This window comes from Anabrus simplex, chromosome 1 (assembly GCF_040414725.1).
Source record: "Anabrus simplex isolate iqAnaSimp1 chromosome 1, ASM4041472v1, whole genome shotgun sequence".
NCBI classification, from domain to species: domain Eukaryota; kingdom Metazoa; phylum Arthropoda; class Insecta; order Orthoptera; family Tettigoniidae; genus Anabrus; species Anabrus simplex.
In genome coordinates this window covers 301,993,822-302,010,946 of record NC_090265.1, presented here as the reverse complement: position 1 = coordinate 302,010,946, position 17,125 = coordinate 301,993,822, and the positions used below count along the sequence as shown (strand labels likewise).

Here is a 17,125-nt window from a genome sequence, read left to right as displayed (position 1 = left end):
GTTGGATCATAAACGAAGATATACTGATTGTGGGTCAACTTGGTGAGAGTAGAAATTTGACCAGGTTGATAAGAAATCTATTGAGATACTGAGGACTTGTTCAATCGTTTCTGAAGATAAGTACAGTATGTATGAATGGTAGGGGAAGTCAGGACATGAATATAACCTACAAATTAGAGTAAATGTAGGATTCAGTAATTAAGTGGAAATAAGAAAGTTAGTACAAGATAGAAAACAAGTGAGTTCTGCATCAAACTAACCGATGGACGGATGCTAAAGGTAATCATAGCAATAAAGTTACGGGTATGTGTTTAATAACCGTTGCTACACTTAACGAACTGAAAATATGCTGGGGTGTTGAAATTTTGTCCTAAATGAGCCCATACACGCACCCGAATTCAATGACACACAGTTTTTTTCATACTACGATTCACTCGGAAGCGGCCATGAGTTGCAGAGGAAAGTAAACCATTCCTCGGAATTCAAAACAAGGGACTGCCCAGCAGACGTAATCAAAGCATGTTCGGTACATTAGGAGGGGAGTGGGTATGATTCCAGTCAGGAACTAATAGATAAAAGTTTCATTATATTCCGTATTGAAGTGGGATTACACTAAATTAAGATTTTCAAAGGTCCGCCTATTCAATACAATAATATTTTATTGTGAGTAAATCTCATGTCATAAGGGTACTAGTTTCGGCATCTATAATATGCCATGATCAGCCCTAGATGCAAATTGAACAATTCCATATACATAGCTAAAGCCACCTAAAACACATTTTAAAATCAGTCAGAAGTAAGAGAAATTGTAAACGAGAATTTCACTTCTTGAGAAGTTCACTGAACTCCCCGCCCCCCCCCCTCCCATACACACAAACACACACACCCACAAAGCACCAAGTTAATTCCCGTGGGCGAAGACGGCTGGGAATAGAGCTAACCGTTCTCTCCCACATAGCACCGAGTTTACCAACAGTAGAAGCCTTTACCTTCCATTCCCCTAAGGACCTTCATACACCTGTATGGAGATGTCTTTAATATTAGAACTTAAAACATATTCCCAATAAGTTATGACACCTAAGGCTGTAAACAGGCTGGGCCAGTTCTTCAAATCATGACACAGAAGGCAAATAAAATCGAGTAACAGTAAATGTTAATCCTCGAACATAACGAGTGTTTACAATATTGCCCTATTCCGCACGTTACAACGTACTGATACGATATATTTCTGTTTCATGTTTGGTTTAAAGCAGAAGTGACACACAGAGAGACAGAGACAGAAATAGACCGATCATTAATTTAAATGTCCCGACGCTACAAGAAGTGCACGTCCGTATTACGGACAAACATTTCCAGTATAAGTGAAATGCTAATCAAGGCCTCATTCTGTCTTCTAGACTCGTTAAGAAACATTGTATCTTCTTCGAACTTAGGGAAATTAAGCTTCATGGTATCGATCCAGCTCAGCTCCCCTCGTCTATATGGCAACTTCACTGGATGCTATACATTATGTCGTAGTGTATCCCTTCGTTATACTTCGATTCACAGTGTCACGTGCTAAGTTCCTGTCACTGCGCTAGTTCTCAACCTTGTTTATTTTACTACTGCCCATCATCCGTTTAAACACTGTTGTATGATGAAATTTACCATTGTGACGAAATTACAGGAAATAAGTGATAATAATATGTAGCGCTGTTTGCAAGGCATATTCACTTTTGATTACTATATCGGTTAGGTTCATGCCGAGTGCTGATTGTTCTGAGTGACCAAGTACATTCGCACTTGTTGTGATCAAGTTATATTTGCTTCAAATAAAGGTCAAATACAGAGTGACAAGACTGGCATAAATATATTCAGCAGTCAAAAGAAAGCTACATATATAATTTGGGATCGTAATGATGGATTACTAAACGGCATATCAATCTAGGACATCGATTATGTTACGAAAAATGTTAGGATGAACTAGCACACTGTTAGAAGTGAAGCTTTCACAGTGTGCAGAGTTACTTATTTCTTGTTCCGGGTTGAACCGCTTTGTTGTTTTCTGTGTATTCCATACAGCTTTCCGACGTCTAGAATACATTGCAGTATTCATTGTCAAGACGACTGAAATACTCCTACTCGATCCGAGGTAATCAGTCTCCCAGACAGCAATCAAATTGCTCAAATCGAGTCAAAATCTACTGGAACGATTTCGCTGAAATTTTCAACTTTCATTATTATTGCTCCTGAGAGGGTTTACGAAGTGGTTTGAACGAAATCCGACAGGTACTTTTTCTGATAAGTAATTTTATGTAATTATTTTAAGATTTGATCGACCTCGAAGGACAGATTGTCGCTACGCGACAGCGACCTATTCTCTATCATGATAGTCCGGTAAGAAATGCTGTAGGAGGATGGGAACACGCCGTCATGTTTTATGAAGTACCTTTCTACATCTCCTCCTAAACCACTGGAGCAATTATAAAAAATAACTTGGTACACTTATGATTTGCTATCTGGAGGCAAACACTGTGGGGGCAAGCCATCCGGGAACGGACGATATATAAAATTAATCGCAGATAGTGTTGAATCCATAGTTTTTGGGGCCGCTGAGATGAACAGTGACACTCTGGATGCCGTTTAAATAAAACTTCAGCCCCATCAGTATGGGGGGGGGGGGAGGTGTGAGCGGATAATATACAAACCTGGTAAAAATATGACTTACTATCTGGAAAAAAAATACTCTAGGCGAGGGGTGAAATCGAAATCGACCGATATGAGCGTCGAATACATAGTTTACGGTGTCGCAAAGAATAAATATGCCACTTTGTATGCCGCGTAAGTAGAAGTTCAGCCCCAATAGAAATGGGGGTTAGAATGGATGAAAAAAGGAAATGTCCAAAATAACGGAAATTACGGTTGAATGTTCCAGCACAGCTCCCAATCAAAGTGAAAAAAGTACTGTGAGAGTAAGACACCACCCGTAAGGGGGGGGGGGTGTTCGGTATGTAAAAATAAGGGAAAATGACCGATATTGTTGTCGAATCCATGGCTTTCCAGTTTCTGAGTTGAATTGTGACATTTTGGATGCCATTTAAGTACAAGTTCAGCCTTCATCGGCATGGGGGTTGAGAAGGGGTTAACAAGAATATGTCCAAAATATTTGTGTTGAAGCGACAGTTTTTGGGGTCCCTAGCCTAGTTGAGCAAGTGTCTTCTCTCAAATATCTGGGTACCATCTTGGATGACCAATGTAACTCCAAACGGGAGATAATATCTAGAATTGAGCAGGCCAGGAAACAATTCATTACCATGAAGAAATTCTTTGTGAGGTCAGATCTCAGTCTCCAACTACGAATTCGTACGATCCGCTGCTATATAATTTCTGTTCTCCTATATGGATGTGAAAGCTGGACTCTGGATCCAATCATAGAAAAACGTATTGATGCCTTCGAAATGTTCCTGTATCGCTGCCTCTTGCGGATATCCTGGGCAATGAAAATCTCAAATGCCGAGGTCCTTCGTCGGATGAAAAAGCAAAAAGAACTACTTCTTACCATAAAACAGAGGAAAACGCAATATCTGGGACATATCATGAGAGGTGAGAGGTATCAGTTATTACAGCTTATTATGGAAGGGAAGATACAGGGGAGGAGATCTGTTGGAAGAAGAAGAAATTCATGGCTGAAAGACCTTCGAAGATGGCACTGCTGTACTTCAGAAATGGCATTCCATTCTGCGCTGTCAAGATCAGAGCTAGTTGCGTGGATCGCCAACCTCCGCTCGGAGACGGCGTCTTAAGAAGAAGAGAAGCCTGATTGGTGATAGTACTAGTGACAGTTGGAATCTACTGCGCGAGGCGTAAATACATACAGTTATAACTTACTTTTGAAAGGATCAGCTACTTCCCTGACGATTTGGACTGCCCCAAGAAAATAATTTAACGTGAAATTATAATCTCAAAATAAAAATTAAACACATAAAATTAACTCTAAATTTACAGAGTTCGTAAACTACCAGTCAACATCCCAATAAATAATTTACAAAAAGCTTCAAACAGTTAATAGGAGCTGCCTGGCCGAGGCGGTAAAGGCGTGCTTGGTTCGCCCGCAAGGACGTGGGTTCGAATCACCGTCAGGAAGTCGAAAGAATTTAAGAAACGAGATTTCCACTTCCGGAGGTGTACATGGCCCTGATGTTCACTCAGCCTACACCAAAATTGAGTACCAGGTTAATTCCTTGGGGTAAAGGCGGCCGGGCGTAGAGCTGACCACTCTACCCCATCACCTGTCGCTGTTAACAATGGTGGAAGCCTTTACCTTCAACTCCTCCAAGCGCCTTCATGGCCTGTACGGAGGTGTCCTTGTCTTTGTCTTTCAAACAGTTAATACAAATTCTGAAATTAAAGATTTATTTTTAATTTCAGATTTATACATTTTGTACACATTACGGATCTCTGTAATTCGGTTTTATGCTGTTGCTGACACTAAATAAATGACAGTCAATGTTCTTTCAAATCCATTTCACATCAACAGTTGAAAGTGGAACAATTTCATCTTTCAGAAGTGAAACTTCTACGGTGTTTTTTCTTCTTCCGGGTTGAACCGTGTTGTTTTCTGTACATTCCGTACAGTTTACCGAAGTTTTGAATACATTGCAGTATTCTTTGTCAAGGCGACTGAAATACTCGTACTCGATCACATTGCTGCCTGGGAGACTGATTACCTTGGGTCGAGTAGAGGTACTTCACTCGCCTTGAAACAAGGATAGGCAATGTATTCGAAACTTCGGCAAACTGTACGTCATGTACAGACAACAACAACAACACGGTTCAACCCGGAACAAGAAATAAATTATTTTATTTTTCTGTGACTGATTTTTTCTCAGGTTAGCTGTAAGCGTAAAATCTAAAATCTCTTAAAACAAGAAAATTTATAGACGGTGAAAGAGGAGCCACGAAGTCGTGGAAAGATGTTGGAAATTACGTGCAATGATACGTCAAGTGACAATCAAAATAATATAATACCGAATCTTATAAAGTAATATAATGGGAAATTAAAAATGAACTCAATGTTTTTCCCGAGACAAATATTTGTATGCTTACCCATTATAAATGATTTGTTTCTGGTAATATTTTAACAGAGTATTCATTGATATGGGAACAAAGGCCGATAAAAAATTTTGGTTGATAAAGCCATAGTCAAGTTTTTTCTTTGTGGGTAAGGAATGGTGTTGACGTCTGAATGGATGTTATTAAATTATTGTTGATTATTATAATAAATTATGATAATACGTATTAAGATTCATCAACCCTGTGGACACTTCAGCGTAACAACTGTAATTACTTGCGCTCTTGTGAGGTCTGCGTTAATCTGCGTTAATTTGGAATGTAGAATGATCCTAGACTCCAAGTAAACATCAGTGTTCATAGTGCTTAAAAACCCAAAAATAGGGTAGTTGCTATCCATGGTGGGATTCGGGGATTCGAACACTAAATCTTCAGCTTTTGAGAGGTACAGTCCACTAATTTTCTATTTTTGATCTTCAGATTTGTTTAGTTTATTACAATTAGCAAGTTCTTAAGTTGATTAACTAATGCAGAATCAATAATTCGTAATTTGGAAAATTGGTCTGAGCTTAGCCCCTGATGGCTGGTTCTAGGTAGGGCATAAAGGGAACTGCAGGGGAATCAGTGCTATCTTATCTCCGTCGTACGTCACGTGCCGTGCGTCAGACCCGTCTGCAGTGCAAAGAGATCACAAGCATGAAGAGATAAGAGCGGTCACTGGCCACACCCCAATCACCGCAGATTACCCTTGTGCAACAGATTTGCTTCATGATTTTAATTTTGAGATGCTATTAGTGCTTAATCGATCTTTGAACTCTCGTAGAGTTAAATAACATCAGAAATTATAGTTCCCAGGTGATCAGCACACATTTAGGACATTTTTTTTTTTTTTGCTAGTTGCTTTATGTCGCACCGACACAGATAGGTCTTATGGAGACGATGGAACAGGAAAGGGCTAGGAATGGGAAGGAAGCGGCCGTGGCCTTAATTAAGGTACAGCCTGGTGTGAAAATGGGAAACCACGGAAAACCATTTTCAGGGCTGCCGACAGTGGGGTTCGAACCTACTATCTTCAGAATACTCGATACTGGCCGCACTTAAGCGACTGCAGCTATCGAGTTCGGTAGGAGATTTTTACAGGTGTGGTTGATGTATTCATGCGATTTAATTCAAACCAACGGAATAAAGCATCCACTGTGTTAACTGCGCTCAAGTATTATGAAGAGTTAGAGTGTTCTATCTCACTATCATTAAAGTGTATGAAATCTCTTAAAAGAAAACTAGAATTTTCTCTATGTGATTTTATTTTATTACGAGTTTTAAGCCCCATCTATGGTATTTTTACCTTGCCATGGTGGTGAGGCTTGCGTGGTCAAAGGATCCTGAGAGCTTTGCCGGCGGTAGCTTAGCTACTGGTAGGGCTTCCAGGCAGTACATGTCGAAGGTGATGACCCGGGCTAAAAGGGATACCCTGGTCCTCCAGGTTGGCGGTTTGGCATACGGCTGACACCTCTATCCCGTTAAAGGAAGAAAGTTTGTTGAGAAGCCGCAAAGAATAAGAACAAACCTGATGGATAAAACGAAAAAACGACCTAGGCGATGAATTGGTTGTGGATTGGTATTGGTGACTTGGAATAGGTGAAGCTTACTCCATCCAGGGAAAAGCAGAAAACTAGAAGCCGAGAACCTAAGAAAGTGCTGGAGGGGCATTCAGGTGGTATGCGATATAAAGGTAGACCAAGAAAGTGGTGGATTGAGGAGGTGGAGGATGATCCACGTACCATGGGAGTCAGGAGATGGAGAGCTAAGGTAATCGACAGAGAGCTTTGGAAGAAGGTAGTTCCAGAGACTAAGGTTCTTCAAGGACCGTAGCGTCAAGAAGTTTGTGAGTAATGAGTTTTGAGCTCACTGAACTGAAATTGAGTGTTATGTATGATGACAGTAAGATTTAAATTGTTTCCTATACTTAAAGAAAAGTTTAAGAATAAAAGTGTTATATACATGTGTGTAGTTCAAGAATCAATCGAGATATTCCTATAAATTAGGCTGAGTGCTATCTCTTCATGCCTGTATAACATCTCTGAGAGTTCAAAATACGTTTTATACGAGATGGCTTTAGAAATGCAGAGGTTTTAATGTATGAAATTCAAACATTAAATAACGTGAACTCCGTAATCGGGAAAAATAAATTATAATCCTACCAAAAATGTAAGTATCGAGTGCACCATTTAAAAACGGAAAATTTTCAATCAATTTTATGAGAAGAAAATCTGAATATGTAAAATTTTGCGATTTTAGCTTTCCAGTTCGTTTGTATCAGACTGTAACACTTTAAATTATATTCGATGGTGTCTGTTGAAATCCAGATGGCTAAAGTACCATGTGACATGAAAATACCACTATTTCTAAAATTAGTTAAGTTACATCGAACTGTTATCAGACAAATGAATTTATATGAATAAGCCTTTGATGGTTTCGTGGTTTAACATCGCACCAGCACATCGAAGGTTTTCGGCGACGCAAGGATGCGAAAGGCCTAGGAGTGCTAAAGTAGTGGCCGTGGCCTTAATTCAGGTACAGCCCAACAGTTGCCGGGTGTGAGATTGGAAAACACGGAAAGCCATCTTTAAGGGTGCTGACGGTGCGATTCGAAACCATAATCTCCCGAATGGAAGCTCGCAGCTACACAACCCCAAACGCGCGGCCAACTTGCTCTATATATTGAGCACTGATAGAAATAGAAAATCGTGTAGTATGGAGATAAATGTTTAGAGATATTCCTTGACAATATTAAGGTTCGACGAACAGAATATCTAATCAACATGTTCGTGAAATACTTGGTGGTGGTCTACTCTATTCAGTGAGAATATGCAAGAGTCACGGATGAAATAGTATGACGTAATAATAACTATGTGTAAAATCCAAAGGTGAATGCCTTTCTACCTGGTTGTAAAAAGAGGTGGCATGAATGATCCAAAGATAATGTACAGTATGCATATCTTGCCTCAAAAATGCCTCAGATCGTGAATGTCATCGATTTCCTTTTAAATATTAGGACTATCCACAGAAACATATACATATAAAATAACTGTGGGGAACTCCTTGAAGCTTAGTCTGTGTGAAGAACTTCGGAATGCTTTTAGAGACAAAATAATTTAATTTATAAAAGTCGCAATGTTACTCGCAGACTCATCCACATCGTATTTTATTTTATACAGGTTGTTTGGGAGATTAGTACCACTATTTATTCTAGTGGTTGTTGGTAGAGCTCTGGATACATATGACATCCAAATAATGTCCTGTTTAAAAATGAATTTGATGTATGTAGCTCAGGTAGTATTTAATATGGAACTACATATGTTTTGCCGACATACATTACAATATTTACCAGTGCGAAAACATTCGCTTCTTGTACGCAGGCTATAAGGTTTTCGTAAAACATAGGCATGTATACTACCTGAGGCTGCAGTGCAATGATGTACTCAGAATTGTTTCTTGAACTTTACTCATTCCTACCACCTGAAGCAGCAGTGAAGTGATTTGTGCAGCTGTAGTGCAGGGATACAAACTAAGTCCTGAAGCCGCAATGAATTGGTGTATACAGCTGCAGTGTAATGAAGTACTTAGAATTGCTTCTTTCATATTACGGATACAGAATACGTCCTGAAGCAGCAGTGAATTGGTGTATACAGCTGTAGTGTAGTGAGGTACTTAAAACTGATTCTTACACATTACACACGCCAGTAGAAGTTGTAGTGAAGTGATGCCCAATGAAATGTTTGATGAACATTACTCTCGCATACCGCCTGAAGCATGGCACAGCGGGTGGTATAAGCCAAGGGGCGAACAAAGCTACTACTTACCTCACAAACATAGCAATCAATGTACGTCAATTTCCTCCCTTGGACAAAACATTCGCTATATATTTAAAAAGCCATATTTTAAGAACTGCTGACATTCATCCCTACCTTCCGTAAGGTTATTTGTACTTATGCCGAAGATACCCTGTATATATGATTTGCATTGGACAGTCGCTGAGCGAGCAGGTGGCTGCATGGTTTCAGTCACGTAGATATCTGCTTGCATTCGTGAGATGGAAGTACTAACTCAGCTGTCGATAGCTCTGAATGCGGATTTTCTTGGTTTCCCATTTTCACAATAGGAAATTGCTGGGACTGTACCTTAATCAACGCCATGTACGCTTCCTTCATACTCCTAGCCTTTTCTTATCCCATCGTTACCATAAGACCTAATTATGTCAGTGCGATGTAAAGCAAATCGATACTTACTGTAAACAAGAATGAGCACATTGTATTTTATATGTTACTCGCACATAATACACTACGAGAAAATTTTCATTGTTATCAAAATAATTCACCTCCCATGTAGATATAAATCTTGCGGCTAGCAACAACAACAAACTTGGCATCAACAGGTTCAGTTGCTTCTGAGAAAATTGTACCTGTTAGGATTTTACAGAATACCATGGGCACATTCAATGTGCAGTTACTGTAAATTTTTATCCTAATTATGTAAATGTTATTTATTTATTTCCAACTAACCGTAAATATTTATACATAGTCTATTGCGGTATGTAATGCATGATTTGCAATACTGAGCATATATTAGACGAATGAAATAGGCGAGTTAGTTTATGTGTTTCCATACTTTAGTCCATGTGCAAATGAATTGAACAAAACATCTCTGTAGTTTTATGTTGTTTTGATATCGTGGTTCAGGGTTCATGGTGTGGGTTACTGTACACACGTCCTAGTTCGTGAACCATGCTCAACTCTGAGTTGCATAGTAAGTGGTCCTGAGAGTCTGGATACCATTTGCTATGGAATGGTAGTGGACTTTATCGTACATATTCTGAATCATGGCCCTTCTTGGGCTGATGCAGACAGGAAATTGTACATAGATAAAAGAGACAGAGTGAAACAAATAGGCGTTGAATCTAAATTTAAGTCGTGGGAAGATTTTCGTAATAACTATACAATCCAACGGGGATCCTTAACCCGTTAGGTGAGTAGCTTCCCGCTTCACAGAATTTTCACCGAGCACAACCTGAACGTTTTAAACAAAGCCTCGAACCTACGGGAGTAACGGAGTCCCACTCCAATTTGTCCGGCGAGGGACTCATCGGAAACAACTTTGGCAATTGAAGGAGAAATTCGAATGGAATTCTATGGATAACTATCAATATTAATGGGGCTTATGGAACTGGCTGAATCAGCAAAGAGGATACCGTCTGGATGTGCTAGGAGTAAATGATACTCGGGTAAGGAGAGATAACGAGGAAGAGATAGGAGATTATAAAGTGTAATTGACTGTAATTGACCAGGCGAGTTGGTCGTGCGGTTAAGGGCGAGCGGCTGTGAGCTTGCATCCGGGAGGTAGTGGGTTCGTATGCCACTGTCCGCAGCCCTGAAGATGGTTTTCCATGGTGTCGCATTTTCACACCTGGCAAATACTGGGGCTGTACCTTCACTAAGGCCACGGCCGCTTCCTTCCAACTGCGAGGCCTTTCCTATCTCATCGTCGCCATAAGACCTGTCTGTGTCGGTGCGACGTAAAGCCACTAGCAAATAAACAAAGGGGAGGGCAGAGTGTGCGCTAAGGCTGTTCATCATGAATACTATTGCACGCAACATAGTTTCTGTTAGGCGCATCAATGAGTGAATGATGTGGGTAAATGTCTTTTCACGAAAGGTTAATCCTGATGTAAACATGGTATGTCCACGCCTTCGCCAAAGAAAGAGTTGTGATTCGCTGAGCGTGTAGTACCGACCTCCACCCCGTCAACGTCTCGTGTTCGGACGTACTGTACAGTGCTGTGCATCGCATGCGACAACAGTGGGAAGTTCTGAATTACTGAATAAACGACTAAACCTAGATTCAGATCACTTAGTTTATTGAACACATTCACAATGCACTGCTATGGTCACTTCTGAGCGGTTTACCTCTTTTGTGCTTTACTACATGCGATGGTCCTACCTCTTGCTCCATTTCTCTCACTATTAATACTCGCTGACTGCTGCTGCAAGATGCAACACCTTATCTACACGCTGTGCAGCTTGGGACTTTCCCCCACTACGAGAAGACTTCCTGTATTGCACCACGCCTTGTGCCTTCATTTCTCGTTTTTTTTTATTTTTTTTAAATTTTTTTTTGATAGGGGCTTTACGTCGCACCGACACAGATAGGTCTTATGGCGACGATGGGATAGGAAAGGCCTAGGAGTTGGAAGGAAGCGGCCGTGGCCTTAATTAAGGTACAGCCCCAGCATTTGCCTGGTGTGAAAATGGGAAACCACGGAAAACCATCTTCAGGGCTGCCGATAGTGGGATTCGAACCTACTATCTCCCGGATGCAAGCTCACAGCCGCGCGCCTCTACGCGCACGGCCAACTCGCCCGGTTTTCTCGTTATTTAATGACTATTTTATATATAAAAAAGCGTGTATATATAACCGGTATACATGACAACCATATGTTAATTTGATTGCGTTCTCTTCCAAACTCTCTAAATGTAATAAACTAATATAAAATAACATTAATGCCACGTACTCCTTTTTCTTCGAGCTCGCATGCAGTCGAGTGAGTGCGACGGTTGCTTCTCCAATCAACTGCGTCTATGTCCACGTGCGAAGGCAAGGTGCTCCGCCTATTTGTTTACATCAGGATTAAACTCTCGTGAAAAGCGGTTTTTATAGATTTGACAGTTGAAGGAATTTACTATTGCCTCCGAGCATTCACGGTGTGAGGGTCCAGATGAAGATAAAGTTGACAAGTTCTATGAAGCATTGAGTGACATCGTAGTCAGGGTCAATGCGAGAGTTGGAAACGGAACTGAAGTGTACGGAAGGATGATTGGTAATATTTGGGAAAGATATTGAATTTAATAGGAATGAGAAGGATTTGCTGGAATTCGGTGCTAGTATGGGTTTAGCAGTTACGAATACATTCTTCAAGCATAAGGCTATTCACCGGTACACTTGGGAGGGTGGGACACCAGATTCATAACGTATTTTAACCGACTTTGAATTTAAGAAATCTGTTAGGAATGGATGTTTCTTCCGTGGAATTTTTGAAGATCAAGACCACTATCTCATCTGCCTAAGTACCTTTAAGCCTAGAATAGAGAATGTGAAATTTGTCTGGAGACGAATAATGTTAAGAAAATTTCCAGGACGAGGAAATTAGACATAAGTACATGTACTTGATTAGTGAAAAGTTCCAAACAGTGGGCAGTAAGCAGGTTCAGGATATTGAAAGAATGGGTGGCATACAGGGATTCTGTAGCAGAAACAGAAAGGGAATGCCTAGGAACAACTGTGAGTAAAGATGGGTAATATCGAACATCATTGTCGAATGATAAAGTGAGAGCAGCTTGTAAAAGTAAAAAGAAAGCATATCAGAAATGGTTCCAAACAAGGGCTGATGCAGACAGGGAACTGTACGTAGATAAAAGAAACAGAGTGAAAGAAATAGTTGTTGAATTCAAAAGGAAGTCGTGGGAAGATTTTGGTAATAACCTGGAAAGGTTAGGTCAAGTTGCAGGGAAACCTCTCTGGACAGTAATAAGGAAGGGACGGGGAAAGGAAATGCGTAGTGTTTTGGATAATTCAGGTGAACTGGTAATGGATACCTGGAAATTTCGCTCAATGAAATGGAAAGGATGGTGAATTAAATCCATTTTCATGAAGCAGAAGGAATGGATGAAACTAGACTTGAACTGGTGAAATATAGTGCAAAGGCAGGGATGAAATGCCTTCATAGATTGATAAAATTAGCACGGAGCATTAATAAGCTACCTTCTGATTGGACAAAAGCGTAATTGCACCTGTCCATAAGCAAGGGAACAGGAAGGATTGCAACAACTATCGAGGTATCCTATTGATCAATATACCAGGCAAAGTGTTCACTGGCATTTTGGGAGGAAGGGTGCGATCAGTGGTTGAGAGTAACCTGGATGAAAACCAGTGTGGTTTCAGACCACACAGGGGCTGTCAGGATCAGATTTTCAGTATGCGCGAGGTAATAGAAAAGTGCTACGGATGGAATAGACAGTTATATTTAGGTTTCGCAGATCTAGGGAAACTAACAATTGGGCTGCAGTGAGAATTAATGGTAGAATGAGTTCTTGTTTCAAGAAAGAGACGTGCGACACGGTCGTAATCGTTCACCTTTGTTGTTCGTAGTTTACGTGGGCCATCTGCTCAAAGTTATAAAGTGGCAGAAGGTTACTTGCTAGGGGCTTTACGTCTCACCGACACAGATAGGTCTTATGGCGACGATGGGATAGGAAAGACCTAGGAGTTGGAAGGAAGCGGCCGTGGCCTTAATTAAGGTACAGCCCCAGCATTTGCCTGGTGTGAAAATGGGAAACCACGGAAAACCATCTTCAGGGCTGCCGATAGTGGGATTCGAACCTACTATCTCCCGGATACAAGCTCACAGCCGCGCGCCTCTACGCGCACGGCCAACTCGCCCGGTAGTGGCAGAAGGGATTCAATCGGGTGGAAATGAAGTAATCAGACAGACCTCGACAACTGCAGTCGCTTAAGTGCGGCCAGTATCCAGTATTCGGGAGATAGTAGGTTCGAACCCCACTGTCGGCAGCCCTGCAGATGGTTTTCCGTGGTTTCCCATTTTCACACCAGGCAAATGCTGGGGCTGTATCTTAATTAATGCCATGAAAGTAGCGAGAATGATTGCTGGTAAAAACAAGTGGGAGTAATGGCAGGAGGGTACACGGAATGGGGAGATAAAGGCTAAGTTAGGAATGAACATGGATGAAGCTATACGCATAAACTAGCTTCAGTGGTGGGCTCATGTGTGGCGAATAGAGGTGGGTAGGTTACTTAGGAGAATAATGGGCTCCGTTATGAATGGTAAGAGATGTAGAGGAAGACCAAGGCGACGATGGACAGACTCATTCTAACGACTATGCCACTCGGATATCACGTCCCCTATGTGGAAATTCGTTATATACTATAATTGCACCGAGTGGTCCAAAGATATCTTGTAATTCATAAAGATGCACAACCCATCTTACACTGATAGTCGGTATGTATGGTATTGCACTCATTGTTACCAGTATGTCAGCAACGTAAAACGAGGCGAACTTTTGCAGAAAAAGGGACTATCACGCGAATATATAACGACCATTCCACGAACATCCTGTTTATTGCGGATATTGTAAATATATATACCGCTAACGAGAGATGAAATGGATGGCCACGCCCTCCAATAATATGCATTAAGAGTATGGAGCTGTATAGCAAGCGTAGCTGAGATGGTACGGTGCAGATACACGTCAAGGCTGAGAGTGGATGGACGGTTGGAGTCCAAGCGTAAGCACTCCTTTCTTTCTTATTATCACCTGTTACTTTGGATTTGGCAAGGACTCTTATCTGCTCGTTTCCAAAGAATTATTTCTTTATTTGGCTTGGAAACGACCCTTTATATTGTACTTTATTTAATTGGGCTGGACTAGGATGCATCTGTCCGCAGTATTCATGTACACTTACTTTTGTAACGTAACTGTTTAAATTGCGTCCTCCTCTGTAGTGTAGAAGTTAATGTAATTATCTACCATCCCCGGAGGCCCGGTTCGATTCCCGGCTCTGCAACGAAATTTGATAAGTGGTATGAGGACTGGAATGGGGTCCACTCAGCATAGGGAGGTCAACTGAGTAGAGGGCGTTTCGATTCCAGCCTCAGCCATCCTCAAAGTGGTTCTTCGTGGTTATCCACTTCTTCTCCGTGCAAATGTCGGGATGGTACCTAACTTAAGGCCACTGCCGCTTCCTTTCCTCTTCCTTGCCTATCTCTTTCTACCCCCATCCCCCACAAAGCCCCTGTTCAGCATTGCAGGTGAGGCCGCTTGGCGTGGTCCTCCTCCGCAGTTGTATCCTCGACCAATAATGTCACCCGGTCCAGGACACAGTCCTTGAAGCGGTAGAGGTGGGATCCCTCGCTGAGTCTTGAGGAAAACCAAACTGGAGGTAAATGGATAAAATAAATAATAAATAAAGTCTTATTTGCATCTGTGATAGTTATCAGAGTTCATTCGAATTTTAAATATTGAATTGAATTGAATTGAATTGAATTGAATTGAATTGAATTGAATTGAATTGAATTGAATTGAATTGAATTGAATTGAATTGAATTGAATTTTCTCAGGGACGATTCCTGCTGTCGTCGTTTGCACTACGAGGCTGGCTTCCGGACTCAAACCGTACATCCGCTGTCAGCTTTGACATGTGACTGGCATGTACATACTTGGAGGGCATGGCCAACTTAATTGCGATGTAATATCTTTTTGTATGTCTGATTTTGATTTACAGGCTTCATCATGTATTATGCTTCAACAGATCACATCGAACGACCCATTAACCAGTTCGTATTAATGGTATATACGTATAATTTAAAGGCACGCTATAATGAAGGTCTGTGCAATGGTCCTTTTATATATACGCGCGACGGCAGCATATACAGAAATCCTTTACCCTGTACAAGTCTGCCTTGTTTTTCGTTGTCGACATACTGGTATCAAGCAGAGTAATATCGACCTTGAGCACTGTGGTGTTAGATGGGTTGCGTATGTGGACCGCCCGGTATATCTGCCATTTTAGTTATATACTTAAAAATGAATATTATCGTTATAATGATTGTAAGTATAACATGCAGTCCTTTATTAATCTGGTTAGATTTAAGAGAAGGGGATGTAGCCTAAATATTGTTGTAACAAAATCAATCAATCAATCAATCAATCAATCAATCAATCAATCAATCAATCAATCAATCAATCAATCAATCAATCAATCAATCAATCAATCAATCAATCAATCAATCAATCAATCAATCAATCAATCAATCAATCAATCAATCAATCAATCAATCAATCAATCAATCAATCAGTCTGTGAATCAGTATATGAACAATTCTGAGTTCTTCCATTCATGTTTGATCAGTAATGTCCAGCTGGACATTGAGCAGAGAAGGAATAGAGAGTCGAATACAGCAGAATTATTTGCAACAGATTTCTATTTCGTTTGTATTACTTACTCTTAAAGGAGTTACAATATTCACAGAGATTTTGAGTAAATATTGAGACATATACCGTAGGCCTACCAGCCCATAATAAAAATACAATTTGTATATCTTATTACGTTGAATATTTACTTTGACTTTTGAAACATAAAGAAAAAAAAATATTCAGAATTCAATTGTTACAGTTCGATATTTTTTCACAAAGTATTGATGTGGTAAATATATGAAAGGTGAACGGACAGGTACCCTACCAGAATAGTTAAAGGCTAAAGTTTGAACTTATCCCTCTTCAAGCAGTAGAGAATTACTACAGCATTGTTGTTTCCACGTAGTCAAACGGCATTCAAAGAATATACCTCAAGTGCACTTGCTGCTGAATATTTTTCGTGTAGCCATGATAAAATTTGTACTCTAACACTTTCGCGGAACGTTCTGTTGAATAAAACATCGCCTTCTCAAAAGCACAACTTTAACAGAGAAATTCATCGCACAAGAGGTGTAAGGAGCAAGATGTTTTAGATTCACACCTACCTTTATCCCGCACCCAGTAGTTGATGGACTTAGGCGATGCTTCCACGTAGCACTCCAGAGTGACGTCCGTCCCCAAGGGCGCTCCTACCAACTGGTTCGGCACCTGGATGACGGGATGAACTGCAACAAAGGAGAGTGCACTTTCCAATACACAGAAAATACCATGTGTTTCACAAGCAATATACAACATCCTTATATACAGAGGTTGTACGAAAAATACCGTTCAGACTTTAGGTCGGGGGATACAACTGGGGAGAATGACCAGTACCTTGCCCAGGCGGCCTCACCTGCTATGCTGAACACGGGGGATGGGAAGACAGGAAGGGATAGACAAGGAAGAGGGAAGGAAGCGGCCGTGGCCTTAAGATGGGTACTATCCCGGCATCTGCCTGGAGGAGAAGTGGGAAATCACGGGAAACCACTTCCAGGGTGGCTGAGGTGGGAATCGAACTCACCTCTACTGAGTTGACCTCCCGAGGCTGAGTG

General features: G+C 40.9%; 1 protein-coding gene across 1 annotated transcript in view; it reads right to left on the bottom strand.

The window, feature by feature from the left end:
* The window catches only part of LOC136864518 (lachesin-like), an 853,163-nt gene that overhangs the window by 116,066 nt on the left and 719,972 nt on the right, over nucleotides 1-17,125 (bottom strand). The window contains exon 6 of the mRNA XM_068226232.1: nucleotides 16,640-16,759. Coding sequence (XP_068082333.1) covers nucleotides 16,640-16,759 — 120 coding nt within the window. The remainder of the gene's footprint in view (nucleotides 1-16,639; nucleotides 16,760-17,125) is intronic.